The 19786-nt window shown below is 37.7% G+C and overlaps 1 protein-coding gene and 1 long non-coding RNA gene across 3 annotated transcripts; one reads left to right on the top strand and one right to left on the bottom strand.

Moving 5' to 3' along the window:
• Positions 1-500: 500 nt before the first annotated feature.
• LOC124267053 lies at positions 501-12665 on the top strand. 2 transcript variants are annotated; one of them, XM_046701917.1, is made up of 10 exons: positions 501-643; positions 2621-2753; positions 3581-3710; positions 3921-4121; positions 4778-5011; positions 6087-6242; positions 6596-6688; positions 7929-8088; positions 8455-8577; positions 9490-12665. In XM_046701917.1, exons 1-10 carry the CDS (start codon positions 613-615, stop codon positions 9837-9839), a joined length of 1611 nt encoding a protein of 536 aa, XP_046557873.1. In that variant the 5' UTR covers positions 501-612; the 3' UTR covers positions 9840-12665. The 2 variants fall into 2 exon arrangements, with proteins under 2 accessions (XP_046557873.1, XP_046557959.1); XM_046702003.1 differs by lacking the exon at positions 501-643 and adding an exon at positions 2395-2431.
• Positions 7070-18087, bottom strand: LOC124267273. The gene is made up of 3 exons (XR_006896002.1): positions 17938-18087; positions 7306-7313; positions 7070-7080 (listed from the first exon to the last, which is right to left on the bottom strand). It is a non-coding gene; the product is annotated as an uncharacterized LOC124267273 (long non-coding RNA).
• Positions 18088-19786: the final 1699 nt, after the last annotated feature.

Genomic DNA, 19786 nt, shown 5'->3' with positions numbered 1-19786 from the left:
CGAAAAAACAATCTGAACATACGGTTATATACCAGCAGAAACAGTAGAAGGGGGTTGTTTTTTGCCCTTAAAATTATGATAAAATATTCATATACTCAGTTACGGGTATAATTTAATCAATTAAAATAACTAACAACTACAATGACACAACGTATTATTAATAACTATTAATGTATGTTATCAATTTACTTATATTATTAATTTACGTGGTAGCAGGGAGAATTGAAGACGTAGTGCTGTAGATTATCCCTGGTGGTAGGTAGGTTTTCTCAAACCACTCACGTCTGAATTTAGTTCGAATGTTACGAAAATAGATACTAATTTACGATATGTATTCAACTCTTATGCAGCGGAAGCTTAATCTCAGCCTCTATACGTTCTACTTTCAATCCCAATAACTATTCTTTGCATTCAGTACAATATAATTATGAAAGGTATATTGTTTCGCCCGATGTTAAGCCGCGCTCTCGCGGAAATGACCGATAATGCCCGAGACGGTCACATGGTATGGCAAGAAAGATGGCATCCAACCTGCCTTGCTTGCTTACAGGGCCAGGTTAAAACTGGCGAGGTCGCTTTTATTTTGTATCTCCAGAGTTCCATGTACACAGAATGTGGAGATTATTCCACGGCATTCCCAGAGGTAAGCATGACACTTTCCGATTGTGTCTGTGTTTAGCGTAATATGAATGTTTTCATTTGGAGAAACAAGGATTCCCCTTGATAAAGAATGATGTTTGTTTTGGCCCGTGCCCTCATTTAGGTACAGCTAGTATGACAATTGAGGTCATAATGTCTCTTTCCTTGCACTTTCGGGTGGTTCCTGTGATCTTCGAGGTTTGATTTTCGGACGGAAAGTTCCTGAATTGATTGATCAGACACTGAGTAAAGTGTGAAGGTCATGTCCCAGTTTGAAGGAAAGTCGGATATAAAATGACGCAACATGACAGCGCAGATCTATAAATAGTAACACTACTTCATTTAGGGAATTCCCATTTTCTTGGCCGCTGTTGATACCACATTTTTACATCCTCATGTTGTTTAATGTTCTTACTTAACGAGAAGATATTTTGTATGTTCTTACTTAATGAGAAGATAGTTTGTATGAGCAACATATGTGTACATTTTAAGGGCAGCAATACTCAACTCTCTGTCATGTTGGCAATTCTTTTCTATTCCCTATAGTCACCGGATGCCTGTATAGTGCTGAATACAAGTCACACCAGTCAATATTATAGCCCATAAAATACAAATTTTGAATTTTCAAAGAAAAATGCAGTCCATATTTCAAGTTTGTCAGTGCTGGAGTGGTGTTGCTCTTTAACATATAAGTTTACAAAATAGAGTGACTGTCATTTTGACTAAGTAAGGCAGTTATATCACCAGGATCTGGTACCAATGTTTCATGTAGAACCATACGCTGATATTAATGTATATAGGGGTGACTGATGAATAATTTTTGTGTTGTTTGGGTAGTCATTGCAGGGCTCCAGATAAAGACCGTATCGGCGTATGTACAGATAGAAAATAAGCACGATACGACAGGAAATAATTTAGGAAACGTAGCAGATACGCACCATAGCAATGGTGTATGGTCTTAGAATAATTTACAGACATATTTATCTGAAAAATTATTGTTTTATTGTATATTAACCTGTTTACACAAGAGTAGCAATGTTGTGGTGCATATATGAAACGAAACACAAGATTACTGATACACCATTAAATTCCATTCAGTACTCTAAATGTACTCTTAAGTTTTTCCAGTACTCATGTATTGAAAAAATAAGGAGTACGTACTCCTGATGTTGAAATCTTATCTGGAGCCCTGCATTGGCACACATGTTGTCCCACATCATAAGAGCATTATTACTGTGGCATACAAAAGCAGCATGGTTTTAATTGCTTTGATCAAACAGTTAAAGAAAGAAGCGTTGCTTGATGTCATTAATTTACTAAATTCAGAAAATTTTAAAGAACACAGTTGACTTATTATACATGTCCTAAATTAAAGAATTGATATGTTATGTTTTTGATATTTGTCCGTAAAATATTTCCATCTGTGACCATTATGACCCTGAAATCTTTGGTAGTCACGAGGATTTTGATCTCCTGGTCTATATATGTTGAAGATAAACACTTCCAAATATGCTCATATCTTTGTAAACATTGAATCAGTCACTGACTTGCTTCTGGCTTCAAAATAGGTTAGTTTTATATATTTTGAGTAAGTATTTGCTCTCATTTATGCCCCTGTGTTCCATGCAGGAAGAAAGATTATTGTTGGTTCTAATAATAGTAACGATGTAACAGCTCACTGTCTCCTGTTCAGTGACAACTCACGCTTCAGGGAGTGTTGCTCTGAGCTGTGTCTAAATTTGATAGACCTTTGGTCCATGACCGGTGGATATGCACATTCAGGAATTGAGAAGTTTGTGAAACTTGTGTATTTCAACAGTATTTAATGTTAATCAATCGAGAAAACAAGTAATTCTGCTTTGGGATTGAAAAATGTTGAAATTTTGATCTGACCTATGTTTGAGTAATATTCAAATATGTGTAACAAAAATGATCAACCTGTATATTTGCATTAAAATTTCGTATTAATTCAATATTTCAGCAATCCGACAGCATTTCCATGGTCCACGAGCAGCAACAGGTATATGTAAGGAAGAAGAGCAGTTTGTGGAACATGAAGTTGATCGTGTAGACAGCTGCTCCTGGTTTGAGCGCAGCCGGCGATGTGTCAGTAGGTGAGTAACATCTCAAATACTTTATGCTAACTGCAGGGCTTGTCTTGGATTAGAAACCAAGCCCCTTTTGCAAAATTGGGAATTTTGTCTGTAGCTAATTTCTTGAATAAGGGACTGTTCATAATTTATGGCAAGGGTGTGGTGATTTTTATGGAAAAGCATGTACAATGAGAATGAACCCCCTAAGATTTATGTATAAAGTAAATGTCATGTAAAAAAACCAATGACACCCCCTACCCTTCCCTTAATTTTAAGCATAATATTAAAATATTTTCATGCACACACCCCTAGTGCATGTGTACAAAATTGATGACCTCCCCAGAACAAAATGGTGGGTGTAACACACACCCACCCCACCCCACAAAAATCACCCTCAACCCCCCTAGCCTTAAATTGTGAATACTGAATGAAAGTGCTCTGGTGGATGAAGATTCTGTTCCCATTCATGGTTCATTAATGTTACCAATCATTAGATTTTTCAACTAAACAAGAACTTTGACTTACCATCGTGTCCTTAAGCTTGTTTCTACATTTATCTCAAATTAAATAAAGAAAAATATTTTTAACATTTTTAATGAAACACTGTTATATAAAATAACAGTAATATGCTACTGTTTTTGAGGCTTAATTAAACTTTGAAACAAATTATGCCAGATTCTTGATATTGGATCCGTACTTGGATCCCTGGATTAAATAATATTTCTAATATTGCTCATCATTTGTTCACTTTTAAATCTGTATGTCAAATTTTAGGTTTTGCAACATATATCAGTCATTTAGAGCAATGTATTGCTTTCAGAATTTGAAGTCAATGTCTTTCATTTCAGCCCGCCTGAGAGTAATGGGGACAAAGGTGAAGGTCAGGGCTCAGAACGTGATGATGACTGGTGGAAAAATATCCACCGTGATTGGTTTCCTTTCTGTGGGCGACACACTGCACTTGAGGCTGTCACATGGGTGAGTACAAGAATTGGTACATAGTTAGACAGTTACCTTTTCATTTATCGAAAAAGAATAACTGAGTACAGATTCTCGTTTTCATCAGCGTAGTGTAGTCTAGTCGTTTGGGTTAAATATTATGATTTTTAGCTTGTTTCAAAAGTTTTTTACTTTGTGTTTATGAATTGTTTTTTACAGAAATGTCACAGAAAATGTTGTTTTGTGTAGGGTGCAGCTGTCGTGCTTGGCATCCAGTTATCCCGTCCTCGATGGAGTGATGGGTGTATTCGCAGCCCCCCGTCCAGTAAAGACCTCCCACCACGGAGGCCGAGTCTGCTGTTCCAGGTGGCGTTTGCCCTCCCCGGGAAGACTACAACTGCACAGTCTGTAAAGCAGACTAGAGCCAGGCAGCGAGACACTACAGAACAGGTGAGGGGTGATGATATAGAATCTAATATAGGTGACATTATATCTAATATAATGTCCGCATGCTTTCTGGTATTATGGCCATGTTTAGTGTTGCATTTCAAACTGTTTCCTTTCACGAAAGTTCTTCTATAATGACATCTGAATAAAATATCATTATTGATATTCAAACTGGTATTTACAAAATATTTGTTCTAAAAGCAAAATAAACTTTTTTGTAGTGACATCCAAATAGAAGATCATTATTGATATTTAAAATAATATTTGCATAATATTTGTCCAAACAACACATATAAATATGCTCATGTGAAATTGAAATTGTGATGTGAAATTTTGATCCTACGGGTCTATATCTTCAAGTTTTACCTCGGCATCGTTAACAAGGGAGACATAAGCACAGTAAACAGCAGTGCCCCTGTTTGATTTAGTCTTTCTAGTTTTACCTCAACTCCTTTAAAAAGGAAGACATAAACACAGTAAACAGCAGTGCCCCTGTTTGATTTAGTCTTTCTAGTTTTACCTCAACTCCTTTAAAAAGGAAGACATAAACACAGTAAACAGCAGTGCCCCTGTTTGATTTAGTCTTTCTAGTTTTACCTCAGCTCCTTTAAAAAGGAAGACATAAACAAAGTTATCAGCAGTGCCCCTGTTTGTTGTAGCCTGTGAAGGAGGACGCGGGACTGAGTGATGTATTGAAGGACTTTGAGGACATCTGTAAGAAGTACACTGCCCTGGGGAAGAGTGTGCTTGGGTTGAGGTTTGCCCAGGAGGGAGACATGTCGGAGGCCATGAAACACATGGAGGAGTCGAGCCGTCTCGGTCACCCCAGTGCTCAGTTCAATCTTGGACTCTGCTTTGAAATGGGAAAAGGTGTGGATGTTGATCTGAAAAAGGTGAGAAAAGCAGGTGCAGGTGCTTGATTACCCATCAATGCTTGACTACCTACCAGGACTATTTACACCTGGATTCACTCCTTGCTTCTATATGTCCATTGCCAATCAGCACCAAATTACTACTGACTTCCCTTGTAAGCACTCACCACTGCCATCTTATCACTGTTGTGGTTTCACATGTACTTATATAGCTATCGGCTTCCTAGTTTAGTTCACCTGATGAAGGGGTAAGAATATACTCAAGAACAATGTGTCCCCATATCATGGAAGTTCATGTCCACAGAATTTCACCCCTTTATACCCACTGGTGTTAAGACATTAGCTCAGTCAATGAAACATATGGTCTAGACATGATTATTTCAGAGCTACAGATAACTTTTGGGGTCATTGAGTTATGTACTCGCTTGTGCTCATCCCAATTGGGTATCTTAATTTTTCTTTGAGTAACTGAATAAATTGTACTCACTTCACTCAAACTCAATTGGGTATTTTGCTATTTCCATTAACTTTAAAAATACTATAAAGGTTAAATGTTAGTGTTTGTTATTTATATTTGATCTGTAATATGAGAAACGATAAGAAAGACTACAAGTTGCCAAGTTCATGTTCTGAAATAGAACCTCTCAATATACCCCAGTTATTTTATTTATCCACCGGTACCCAAGCTAAGATTTGACATTTTTGTGTGTACGCATGTAAGATCACATTTATTGAGTATTTACAAAAATTCAGGCGTACTTGTACGCAAGAGTCTTAATAGGAATTGAGTTTTCACATAAATATTTGCGTAATTTACGCAGATACGCAGCTTAACTGTACCTCTGTTATTTACAGGCCTCAATCATACAGCTGAAATATTGCTGAGGTTGGCATTAAAACGAAACAACACAAATAGAAGAGAAGGGGTAATTAGGGGTGAAAAGAGTTATCCCCCCTTGAGCAATTCATCACTCAAGTTCTCAGTGTTTGGTGCTTTCCTTAGCATTAGCAGATGATCAAATGTTTTCACTCCTGGTAACCAATTGGGTAATAAATACTGTTCCGGATCGTGAATGCAGCTGGATTGTGTTTCCAGGCTGCAGAGTACTACAAGATGGCTGGAGAGGGCGGCCATGCCAAGGCCCTGTATAACCTGGCACTGCTGCATCTGAAGGGTGAGGGAGGGGTGAAGAAGGACACACCCACAGCCATGTTGCTGCTGGAACAGGCTGCCCAGTCAGGACTGACAGAGGTAAGAGACAGTGGCTAGATGAGGTTCACAGAGATAAGAGATAGTGGTCAGTCAGGACACACAGAGGTTGGCGATAGTGACAGTTGGGACTGACGGAGGTGAGAGACAGTGACCTGTTGAGATTCACAGAAATAGGAAATAGTGGCCAGTGATGATTTGTAGGATACATGCTTTTGGTTGAAAACATTCTTAGTTGACAGGACTTCCCTGTTGGAGCTGAAACTTACCAAGCCTGTTTCCACTAGTGATGAGGTGCCAGTTATTCAGCTTGATATTTAGTTGTCAATATGGCTGCTGTTATTACCGATTCACTTTTCTCTTGAATTTTATTATTTAATTCCTCTTCTCCACAGGCCCAGACATACATGGGTGTTTACTACACAGAGGAGGAACAACAAGATATGAAAAAAGCAGTGAAATTCTTCACCCAGGCCGCAGAACAACACGTGAGTACTGTTAAGATGTTTATTTATTACCTACGAGGGCGAACATATTAAGTTAATATTTTTCATACGATGCCCTAGGGCAAAATATCACTTTGTCATGGTGGCGTGACATCATGAACAATGCTATGACGTCACGTTTCATCTGTGACGTTGCGTTCTACATGCAGTGACGGCGGGTATCCACCCTATGTTTGAAAGTAGATTTGGGTTATTTTCCACAATTTTTACGACTTCGGTAATAAACAGAATATTATTTTCGTGCCCATATCATACTATGTTTGCGACGCTCGTGCCTAAATATAGGTATATCCTTCGCTCTCGCTCAGGAAATACCAATATATAGGCACTCGTGTCGTAAACATAGTATGACATGGACAATCATATAATATCCTCTATGTATTACAAATGGCCTGGTATTTATGAGTGGCGAGTATAGTTTTATGCCACTTTTAGCAATATTCCAGCAATATCCAATCGGACTTGGGTTGATGGTTTAATTAAAGATACAGAGATATTTTAGAACAGTTACATGTAATAAAGAGAAAGATGTTATGAAACAACAGGAAATGCTTACCAATTTGTGAAACCTTGTGTCATCAGTGATTTCTGTTATCCACTCATAAAACTTTCATTGCTCATTTACTTTTACTTTTCCAGTAAATTTTGTTTTCCCCGACAAATGAGACTGGATATTATCTGAAATTGAGGTTATATATTTATGATAAATCAGAGGGTAACATGCTTTTTCCAACATTGACCTATTTTTATTTTAAAAATATAATTAACTACTAATAATTTGGACAAATTATCTTTCATTGCACAGGGAATTTAGGCTCAGTAACTTCTCGGTAAACATGTTCTGATTCATGTGGGGCGGTGGGGTAGCCTAGTGGTCAAAGTGTTCGTTCATCACGCCAAAGACCCGGGTTCAGATCCCTGCATGGGTACAATGTGTGAAGCCCATTTCTGGTGTCGCCTGCCGTGATATTGCTGGAATCTTGCTAAAAGTGGCGTAAAACCCAAATCACTCACTCACTTATATAATTCATCTGCTATCATAACTTTGGTATTACAAAAAGAAGCTTTAACATATCTGTATCATGTTTGTCTTAACAGTAGGTACAAACAATCTTGCTGGATCTGATGGGCTAACCAGAAACCTGTGATCACAAGTTTGAATCCTTGTTCAACCCATTTGTGTGACGAATCTAAATGTTAGTGCACACCATTTTGTTCCCAGGATCCTGAAGCCCAGTACTTCCTGGCGATCTGTTATGAGCAGGGTTGGGGAGTGGAGGTGAATGAGTGCAAGGCGGCTCAGCTGTACTCGCTGTCGGCTCAGAGCGGCCACGATGGAGCCATGTACAACCTGGCAGTGTTCCATGAACATGGTCTTGGAGGTGGGTACTGTGTACTGCTGTAATATGTGCTAACTTCATAGGTATTGATTATTATAAGTTACCAAGTAGTATTAAATGTTTGGGAAACTATTGTGCTCAGAATTTGTTTTGTGGTGGTGTTTGAAATTTCTATAATATTTGTTTGGTGTTTTCTTGGTACATTCTTGGAGTAACTTCCCATTACATCAAACAAAAATTTAAACAGTACTGTGTATTTAAAGGAGGGGTTCAATTCAGTTATGATGAAATTTCTAAATCACATTTTGCATTAACAATACAAATGTGTTTTTCAAAGTGCACTAGTACATTGTGATCTATGAATGTTTGAATAGATATTAATTAAAAGATTTGGATCATTGGTTATAGGGATACCCAAGGATCGTATTTCTGCCCTACATCTGTACAAGAAAGCAGCTGGCCAGGGCAACGAGAGCGCCAAGTTCAAATTACAGGAGTGGCAAGCACAAGCTGCTGTGTGGGAGTGGAAAGGTAGGCCAAGATTCCTGGTTTGCCACATTTTTTAGATTTTATAAATGCTTCAGATAGGTGAGGAGAGGTGAAATTAGGTTTAACGTCGTGCTTGAGAATATTTCGCTCATATGACGACGTGCATGCGTGTGTATGTGTATGTGCGGCTGCTTGTACTAGCCCACACTTAAGCTGGTTTTATAGTGCTAGCCCACTGAGATACCATGCTGCAGTGAAACATGAATACCCCACTCAGACACATTATACTGACTCGTGAGCCGACTAGTCCTTGTTGTACCCATTAATGCCGAGCGCCAGGCAGGGACCAACAAGTACCATATTTTAACGTATTTTGGTATGACGCGGTTGGGGATCGAACCTGCGACTTTCCACTCTCCTGCTTCAGATAGAACAGATTTTGAGTTATGTGAAGTAATGCAAGAATTTGTCTGAGCTTTCTCAGAGGTCATTATTTGGAACTGGGTCTATTGCAAATGTTGAATAATTATCAAATTTTTTTGAAATTTTAATCAGCCACTTTCTGTTACTATGATAATATTAACTAATGTTTCAGCATTTGTATCAGTGACCTAGTGTTTATTAATAGCAGTACAATGATGAAAAGAGGGTGGACTTTCAGTCGAAAGTACCTCTAAATTTAGTCTGAATAGGAGTGAATTAGGAGAGAAACATTTGAAGAGACATAGTCAGGACTATCACCCCAGATACACAACTTCAGCATTAACTTCACTTATATGATTTTGAATAACGTGACAGGTTTGATATTTGCCTCGTCATGGAAACCTCAGAAATGCCATTATTTAGAGAACAAATAGAACAGCAACTACTTTTGGGTGTACTGGTCTTTTATGTCGTCACGCCAAAATTTATATAAAAAACCCTGTTAATGTACTGTTTAAATTTTGTTCCCAGCTGAAAATGACGAATTGGAAACAAGAGATGCGAATAACTCCTTGCAACCACCGAAGATTCTTGTAAGTCCGTCCAAGTCGTCGCCATCAGTGATAGAGTATGTTCGACAGAATATCGGTCAGCTGTGTATAGGTGCGGCAAGACCTGCATCAGAACCGTTGTTTCCTCCCCAGCATATCATAGTTACCTCCCCTGAAGGAAGATCTAAGTCGGAGCAGGTGCTGTTCTACCTCCGGCCTGAGGAGCTAAAGGACAACAGCGACGATGACGACAGCGGATACGGCAGCCCCCCTGGTCTCACGCCGAACAGCTCTTCCATCGGACTGCACCGGGAATGCCACAATGCCTGATCTGAAGACATTGGGATGTTCTTGATAACTGTGTAACCATGTTAGTCTGAAGTCCCTTCTTTCCAGACCAGGTACAGTTAGGAACATCTGAATATATATTCTCCTATTTGTTAGTCCCAATGATTACACTGACAATTGTATTGTCAGGATTATTGAGGTTTCACTATGTACAGTGTCACTGTTCACTGTAACAGTCCTGACTGGAGATGCTTCAAGAATTGAACAGATTGAAAGGCATTAGTTTGTCTGAGAAGTATATTTCATTTGCAACTGAGCTATTTGATGCACGATTATTTTGTCAGACTGAAATGGAGCATTAAGGTAATTTTCGAGCATATGAAGTTTGTCTAAAATTTGCATCGTATGAAGGATTTTGCAGTATTGAATTATGTCCCTAACTGTGTCTTACATTTCTGTCTGTGAGTAGATATTTGTATTGAGGTTTTATGTATCAATAGTCAAAGAAGGATATGTGTAAGTTTTTCATTAATGTGTGTGACGAGTGAAACTAGACATTAGATTACGATATATTCTTGTGTGTAGTACACACCCCTCATTCCTGGGTACAGTTATCACAATACACAAATATCCACTGTGCAATGTGAAGCCCCAAAATGACTCATTTTGCCACAAATGATATCTTGGCTGAAATTTGTTAATGTATACAACTGACCACCCTCTCCACACTTGTGTTTTGGGGGAAAAGTAGTACAATCCACACAAGAATATACAGTTCTGGTTTTCATTTTGTGACACCATAACATCACACCTGAGGCTAAAAATAACTTTAACTTCTCCATTGACCCTGGAAAAATGTGAAGAGCGACCTTACCAGGATGTTTTCACTGAAAGTAATTCATTTTGTGTTATGATAATTGAAGGAGAATCAATACAATTTATTTTTTAGCCTTATCAGCTTAACCAGATCAATTTTGTTCATTTCATCTTTCAGTTTCAGTCAATGATGAAACAGTCCAATTTTCATCTTAGAAACTTTATTTTTTAAGTTCAAACAATTGAATTGTCTGGCATGGATTAAACTACATACTTACTTACGTATGCATTTATGAAAACAAGAGTTTAATAATGTCATGTTTCCGGCATTATGGAACAACGCACAAAAATTGTCCCGATTTTGTTTTCCTGTAAACTGTCTCTATGCTTTGTAAAGAGGAAATGTGCATTTGTAAACATGGCACGATGTGTAATAATGTACATTTCATGTGTTTCAGATAAACAAATCAAAACGGATTGTGTTCAAACTATTTTTAGGATCATAATGTTGTACTTCTGGTCATGAATGACTGAATTCCTTGTAAGTAACTGATGTCTTCCAAAACTCTTGATATTAACAGATGTGAAAGATTATGTTTTTGTTAGCTGAAGCTTGTGAGAATAGTTTCAGGTGGCATTCTTTGTGTAGACTTCTGTGTAAACATACACTTGATAATAGTTTTTTCATTGTCAAACCTGTTGACAAAAATGGCATTATTTTATAGTCAGTAGTTATCATGATAATGGTTATAGTTTTGCTAGAAGATACGAGGCCAGTGTCTTTAGTGGATTATCACAAATCATACTCATTATGTTGAAAACAAATGTTTGTTAGACTCTAATGTTGGGTAATGTTGTTATAGATAAGTAAACAGAGCTTGAGATTCATCCAAATAATTATCACTTTTATGGGTAAGAAACCTCATTTCTGTTAACGTTTGTTTTTGTAACTATCATTTGATCCGATTTGTTCTGTAGAGGGAGTTTTCTGTCTTTTGTTGCTACAAATGTGGGTCCTCTAGCTCTGATAAGGTGCTGTGGCAGGGTTTACAACCGGTGAGGTGCAGGGCTAGGGAGATATTGAACTATCCCCTAACCATGCACAGTGTCCACTTTAACTGGAGCATATTTTTCTTTCGAGGCTCACATGTATATATTTTTTTGCATATTTCACGTTGTTTTATATTTTTGAAGAAGTAAATTAGCTCCTTGTGTAATTTTACTTATATCTAAAATTCAATGATAGTTCTATTTTTTCAATAAACAAATAGAAATGTGAACCTAATTTCGGGAAAAAATGATATATATTTGAAAAAATGTGATCCAGTCCTAAAACCGTTATTGACCTGCCCTATGAGAAGAGACCAGAGTGACGTTTCACAAAGTAATTTGGCTATGACTGTTGAAGTCCCATACTTTAACATAAACTTATGACAGTCTTCGCTAGATCACTTCATGGAACGGGTCCCAGTGCCTTAGTTGCTTTTCTCAACCAATCCAGGCCTTGTTCCACAATGTTACGACTATTGTAAGTCATGTCTTTTATGGGAGTTTGGATAAAAATTTAGCGCTTAGAACACTTTGTGGAATGGGGTCCTGGAAGCAACAGAAATGATCTGTGAACCAGTAGGACCTGACCAGTTGTCTCCCCTACAAAGGGAGGTAAGCTGGGCATGTTATGAGTACATATAGTCCTTTGAAGTAGCAAACATTCCATATTGATGTAAAGAGAAGTTGGCATAACAGATGTTGCAGCATATTTCTAACACTTTATTATTTTCTCTGCTTAGATACGCTGGACATATACCAGTGATGTCGTGGTAGTTTAGTATCCTGATTTGACTGTACACATGTCTATGTCTCAAGCGTGTGCATTAGACATTTTTATAAACTTTTGTTTTCTTACCAAGAAAGTGCTTATATAGGACATAACAGAAGCTCTGTCACTTATCATATATCCATTGTCATGCTTTTCACTGACCCATTTTCTGTGCATCATCTTTGTTGAGTTTTGTATATATAGATGTTGATAATAAAATGTGAAGAACGTAATCAGGTGTTTGTTATCACAGGTGGGGCAGCCTAGTAGTTATAGCTTTCACTCATTAAGATCCAGGTTTTATTTCCACACTTGGGTACAATGTGTGAAGCCCATGTGTGGTGTCACCATGATGTAACTGTGTGCCATTTTACAATGTAACCAAAGTGCTACAACTGCTGTTTCGGTTTAAGTATGGGAGTATTTCCACACACATTGTGACCACACTCTGACAGCAGAATTTTTACGGGAATAGTACATGTACACTATGCTTATAATGAACTGACTATTTCTGTATTACTGGTAGTATGTTACTATGGCACTAATACCCCGTTTACATGGACACATTTGCATACATGAGTATATTTACACACGTAAGTATATTTACTCACGTATGCAAATATGTCCATGTAAGCGCAATTACTCACATGCTCAAATTTACACTAGTAGTAAATTTGCACTACCTCTAGACGTAGTGCAAAAGTATTTTTGCATTTGCACCCTAAATAAACGTGTCCATGTAAACACAGTCTGTTTTACATACCTATATAGATATGACAGAAACAGATAAAATTGTTCCAAATGAGTTCTCAATTGTCATCCAGGCACGACTCAATCTCAAAGTTGGAATCTTTCTGTGAAGGTGATAAGGTTGTGTGATTGGCCTATGGTTTTAAATAACATGTTTTCAGCAGGTAAGCAGCATCTACAATAAGGACAATGGGCATGGTGACTGCTTTTAATGGAATACCATCCCGTCGCCATGGGCTGCAATCGGTATCATGCCACTACAGTATCACATAGACAAATGAGCCCTCTACCTATCAGGAAAGTTATGTAATGCAAAGTATAACTGTGTTTTTAAAGTAATATTTCCAGTTCAGCTTGATCAATTTATGTGTACAGATAGTTTTACATGCAGCGTATGTAGTAGAAAATTCCTGATATATAATATGCTGCAACGTTTACATAAGTATTACCTAAACGATATACTTGCCAACTAGTTTAATAATGGTAAATTTATTAACAAGAAATGCTGGTCCAATGCTGTAAATGAATAAATGCTATTAAATCTCATCGAGACCATCTATTTTATGTTCATCTCAATTCAAGACTTGGTCTGTCAAGATATTTCAGTATAAGATCCAGGTTCAAACACTATCTCTGGATGCCAGCCGCAGAGAATAATGACCATTTAACTGATATTGCAAGACTTGTTTTCTATTGAGCAATAGAATGTTATTGGAAAACTGTCACCAATGATATTGTAAAGCATGTGTTTGTCATGGACGATCAATATGAATGACCGAAATGAACTCTTTAACACCTTATGTGATATTCTGGATGTAGATACTTTTGTTAAGATATGGGATCAAGACTGTGATGTTATTCTTACTCGGTAGATGTCCAATAGAATGTATTATGGAACTAGAGAGATATATGGGCAAAAGTAATAATTAATGCAAGCCATTTCACAAGAAAATGGCGATACCTGCTTAAAAACATGTATGTATATGAACATTCTTGACTATATCACTAATGCATGTTAATCATTTCACGTAAAATATACTATCACTGCATATTGTAATCTTCATTCAATTGGAGGAAATAAAGAATATCTATCATACTTGGGCAGGAAATGCTCTACCAAGGTGGTACACACATCTTTGACACAAATGTATACAGTGGCTTTGGATACTCCAAACAAATTACCGACTGTTCTGTAGTCTGTCGAAGTTGCTAGCCAGTATACAACTATGGCAACTTCGTGGTCAACATCAAGACGCTCCCTCACTGGAATTGAGTCTTTATGCAGAAAGGGGTGAAGTTCTTCACAGAGAAGGTCAAATGTAGCTTTAGACATTTGAAATTTTCAACCCATTCATTATCTGAAAATGTCATTTGACAGTGTTTTGCCACCAATGACTTGATCTATCTTTTTTCCAAACATTTCTGTTTTGTTAAAGCCAAAATAAGTGCAGAGTTCAGAAGCATAGGAAGTCTTGATACTTTCGCTTTAACATATATCTCTCCATAATGTATGATGCTTGCCTCAGATGTGAAAAACTCAAAATGAGACAAAAACACATGACCATATCATAAAATACATATAGGTTCTAATTCTTCATGTAAACGCAAAGTAAATATACTTTTACTTGTGTATGTAAATAGACACCATATGCAAATATACACACGTGAGTAAAAAGTGTCCATGTAAACGGGGGTATAAGACAATCCACTCGTGAAAGTCTGGGTTAGAATGAACCATCAGTAACCCATGCTTGTCGTAAGAGGCGACTAACGGGATCGGGTGGTCAGGCTCAATGGCTTGGTTGACACACGTCATTGGTTCCTAATTGCGCAGATCGATGCTCATGCTGTTGATCACTGGACTGTCTGGTCGCCATATAGCTGGAATATTGCTGTGTGCGGCGTAAAACTAAACTAACTCACTCACTAAGACAATCCAAACTCCCATACTCACACACTGATTTACACCAGCTACACAGCAAAACCGCCGTGTATCAGGGAATTTGGGAGATCAGCTTGTGTAATGTGACATCCATAAATTCCTACCTTACGTGTATCTTCTAAACAAAATTCAAAAACTTTAAAACCATTTTAAGTCCATACTTATCAATGACGAATGTAGTACATGTACTTATATGATTCCCATGTACTAATATGAAATTCCCATTCTTGAATACTGACCCACGACACATACCTAACATGATTGAAACTCCCATACTTTATCACTCACAAAAGACGTAACACAGAAAGTGTTTTGTTGAACAAGGTTTCCACCATCTAATACTTGCAATGGCGTTACAGAGAAAACAGTCCCTTCATGAGGACATTTCAATGTTAAGTCTGGGTTACATCATGGGAACCTGTACGCTGAGTGGCATGACGGCTATCTTCTTGCTTTAATGTGATCACATAAAGACCAGAGACATTTCACCAAAATTCTTTTATTGAACAATTGCATATCAGTACAATCACCCAATCACATGTTCCTTTTCTCTGCAAGGCTCCATATCTGTACTCGTAACAATGTGGCACGTTTTCAGTCTGTACATATGTCCACAGTCTTATAAATTCTTCTTCAGTATTTCCATCCTCAGAATATATCCGCTATCCCCTCCTCCAGGAACCGTTTATAAATGGCCATGAACTTAGCAACAAAGGCCTCCAAGTGGTAGATGGCCTTTTGTCCAAGCTGAAGTCGATGTTCGTAGTACGCTGCGTGTTGAACCACCTCCGTCTTCAGCTGACCATCACAGTTGGACAACAGTTCTTGTAGCAGACCCCACGTCACAATCCTAAAATTATTTCCCTGTTTCAATTCAACTTTTCAAAACAACAAAACACTGTCATCTTGTCAGAAAAAAATACTAATATTTCATAGTTTACCTGTGATGTTAGCTACTGTATCAATAGTTATATAATTAAAAAAAAAACATTTACAGTTTGACTTCCAAGTGTTTTGACTGGTCTGTAGAAAATTCAGTGCATCTACTTAAAGGTCACATGCAACGTAAAACACAACTTTGCAGGTTCTAATACCTTTTAGTATGGACTTACATGGACTTAATGCAAATTTAACTTATAAAGTTGAAAAATAATGCGATGAAACACACACACACACACACCCCCACGAAATCAGAGTTCAAACAATTCACTAAATTTGGCAAATGAACCAGCCAATGAATTTGAATGAAAGTCCTCGTTACACTTGAGGGCACACCCACCCGCCCGACTGGGTTCGGTATCCTGGGTGCTTCGTTTCGAGGGAAGTAAGCCCAAGTACAAAATGTTGCAATTCGAACTTCGGAGTACGAGATATTGCGGTACACTTTTCGCGAACCGGTTCACCCGATACGATCGGCAATTTCCGTGACCATGATCGGTAATTTTCGTGATGTAGTTAAAAATACTAATAAGATTTGTATTTCCTTTATATCATTACACATTAATAGTTTTGAGAATGTATATTGGTCAATCACATTTGTGTGCTGAAAGTGGCCAGTGGTATTGTTTCAAATGAAAGGACGATAGTAATTTCATCACCTTAGTTAACCCATTCAACACCACAGGCCGGAAAACCGCCAAGACGTCACAGGTCCCCAGACACCGAAAGGCGGTAAACCGGCCTGGCAGTAGGCGCATCAAAATGGTATATAATTTTAGGAACCTACCTAACATATGATTCACTTATTAAATCTATCACTTTTCACAATGTCTGAAAATACTTATTACATTTCAAATGAACATATATTATCGACAGAAATAGAAATATAAACTATTTTTCGCAATGTTTTTAAAAACAAAAAAATTATTCGGCAACGGGTCCACATCAAAGTTGTCAAAGAGCAAAGTAACGATGTTTCGAGGAAATAATTCAACAAATTGAATAATCTAAAGAATAAAATCAAGAACAGTACTCATAAAAGTTGTCAAACGTACATAATAAGTTACTATTTTCCATCTTTTTGAGTGCGATCATGAAATGTAAGCCAAATAACATTTCGGCTTTCGTCGCCTCGAACTTCACGCTTGCACACAATGTTTAATGCTAAAATATATGCTTGAAGCATTTTTGTCACAGGTCATAACCAAGCAGGATACGACAACTAAGTTCCATAAGGTGGTGATTTTGTGCGTAACCCGTTCAGAATAGGATGATTTTACCCAAAACTTTCGTCTAAATCTAAAGTTTTCGTTTACGAGGACGGTATCCATTGCTGTAATAATATTGGTTGCCTTAGCTCACGTGCATGATTTTGACCAATCACGAGCTTATAGCAGACATTCGTAACTACTCGTGTCATTCCGGCAAGCCGGATGGCGACTCGTACCTATCTCGTGGCCATGTTCACGACTAGTCTAGGAATAAGAAAAGCAAGATTTATAGATGTCAACTTCTTTATTGTGGACAACACGACGTTTCGGAGTGTATGCTTGCTCCTTCATCATTCATTCATTCCAAGTGGGGAGGGTATCAGTCTACCCTTCATCAGGAGCAAGCATACACTCCGAAACGTCGTGTTATCTCGCTTTTCTTATGCATTCCACTTCTAAATGCCCTTCAAAGATTTAGTCTAGGAATATTTCCAAAGATAGATAACTCTGAATTTCCAAACATGGCCACTCCTTGAAAGGTATGTAAAGTAAAATACGTTTCTTATGTCGTTAACAAATATCAGCAAAAAGATAATTGTATAATCCCGGAATTAATAATGAAAATCGATAATCGCAAAGAAACTATTTATCTCCATTCGTAACTTAGGCCTCATCTATGGCCTCAGGGTCTCTGGGATCTCGGTGTCATGGCAGTAAAAGCCTCTGGTTGACTGGTGTTGAAAGAGCTAAACCATGTGTCACACTTTCACAATATATTGCAATAAGTATTGCAATACGCCAACACATATCGCAATATATCGCGATACGTAAATTTTGGCAATACCCAACCCTAATGCCTAGTGACTGAAACGACATGCAGCTGAAAATCAGGTTATATAAAACTTGAGGTAAAACTTTATACATTGGCTGAGTGAGTGGGAGAGTCCAGCTATATGGCGGCGATCTGTAAATAATCGAGTCTGGATCAGAAAATCCAGTGATAAACAGCATGAGCATCGATCTTCGAAATTGTTGTATATTGGGTATATGTGAAGTGGTGATATTTACAGGAAGCAGTTACTTATTTAAATAAACTTAGGGGCGGTGGGGTAGCCTAATGGTTAAAGCGTTGGCATGTCACTCCGAAGACCCGGGTTCGAATCCCCACATGGGCACAATGTGTGAATCCCATTTCTGGTGTCCCCGCCGTGATGTTGCTGGAATATTGCTAAAAGCGGCGTAAAACCAAACTCAGTCAGTCAGTAAATAAACTTAAGTCAGTATGCCATTACCGTAAAGGTAAAGTGCTGTTCTGACGTCATATCCTTGATAATAAGAATAAAAATAGAATTTATTTATCATCACATAAAAGCAGGAAATATTTTTTCTAGCATTTCCAGTCGTCTTGATTTGGAAGATTGTTTATTTCAATTTGATTATCGTTTCATGGATTTGGTAATACAATTTAATTTTCTCTGCAGAAATGACGAAGTCTTTATGGATTTTATCATCACATAAAAGCAGGAAATATTTTTTCTAGCATTTCCAGTCGTCTTGATTTGGAAGATTGTTTATTTCAATTTGATTATCGTTTCATGGATTTGGTAATACAATTTAATTTTCTCTGCAGAAATGACGAGTCTTTATGGATATCCATCTTCTTTATTACACAATATCCTTAAAGAACCACTAAACTTTGTTTTTTGTTACTCTTTTAACCATTAAATATGAAATATTTGTGGTTAGTCTTATGCGGAACACCAAATTTATTCCAAGATATTTTTTATGGACTAAACTTCTTTTTTAATTTCTCTCACAACGTTTCGAGACCATTCCAGGTCCCTTCATCAGGTGAACTTGGACTTCAATGTACAACTTCTAAATGCCACTGAAAGACACCAAATTTATTCTTTAAAAACTTGTGGTTAATTAATACCGAGCGATTAAAAGTGCTCAAAAAGTCGCCTGCTTCCCTCTCGCCCGCCATCGAAACCACAGACAGGTTACGTAACTCTGTCGCCAGAGCACTGCAGTGACGTCATATGAGGAACGATTTTCAGTTAGTTGTATAGAAAGTGTGTAGCACGCTCATCATTTTGATGATTTCTCAACATCAACGACGACATGCCGAATCGTTGTCGTCAATTGCTCCTAGGGGTCGGGCGAATGGTGTCACCATGCACAGATTTCCACAGGACCCGCGCAGTTAGTGCTAAATGGGTTATGTTTGTGAGCAGCGGTTTAGCTGTGGAAGCCTGAAACGATATCTTACTTGTGTTCAGATCGCTTCACGGAAGTTAAAGAATCAAAACTACTTACTAGTTATAGTAAAAATATGTATATGATTGATGACCATATAGATTTTCCATAACACAACTTGTAACATAACGATTTCTTCCTGCGGAAGTGAGGTTGTGGTCGAAGTAACAATAATATTGTAAGTAGTATTATATTGACCCTACCTCCGCTGCCAGGAGAGAATTGTTATGTTATACGCTATGTCATGCAAAAT

Source organism: Haliotis rubra, unplaced genomic scaffold, assembly GCF_003918875.1.
Source record: "Haliotis rubra isolate DU_JTF1 unplaced genomic scaffold, ASM391887v1 Scf1, whole genome shotgun sequence".
NCBI lineage: Eukaryota > Metazoa > Mollusca > Gastropoda > Lepetellida > Haliotidae > Haliotis > Haliotis rubra.
This window is presented reverse-complemented; position numbering and strand designations above follow the sequence as displayed.

Excerpts from the sequence above, each read along its gene's own strand:
- LOC124267053 (XM_046701917.1), top strand. The coding sequence starts at position 613 with ATGTGGAGATTATTCCACGGCATTCCCAGAG. Across the intron at positions 644-2,620 it reads ATTCCACGGCATTCCCAGAG|CAATCCGACAGCATTTCCAT; the intron begins GTAAGCATGACA and ends TCAATATTTCAG. Across the intron at positions 3,711-3,920 it reads CACTTGAGGCTGTCACATGG|GGTGCAGCTGTCGTGCTTGG; the intron begins GTGAGTACAAGA and ends TGTTTTGTGTAG.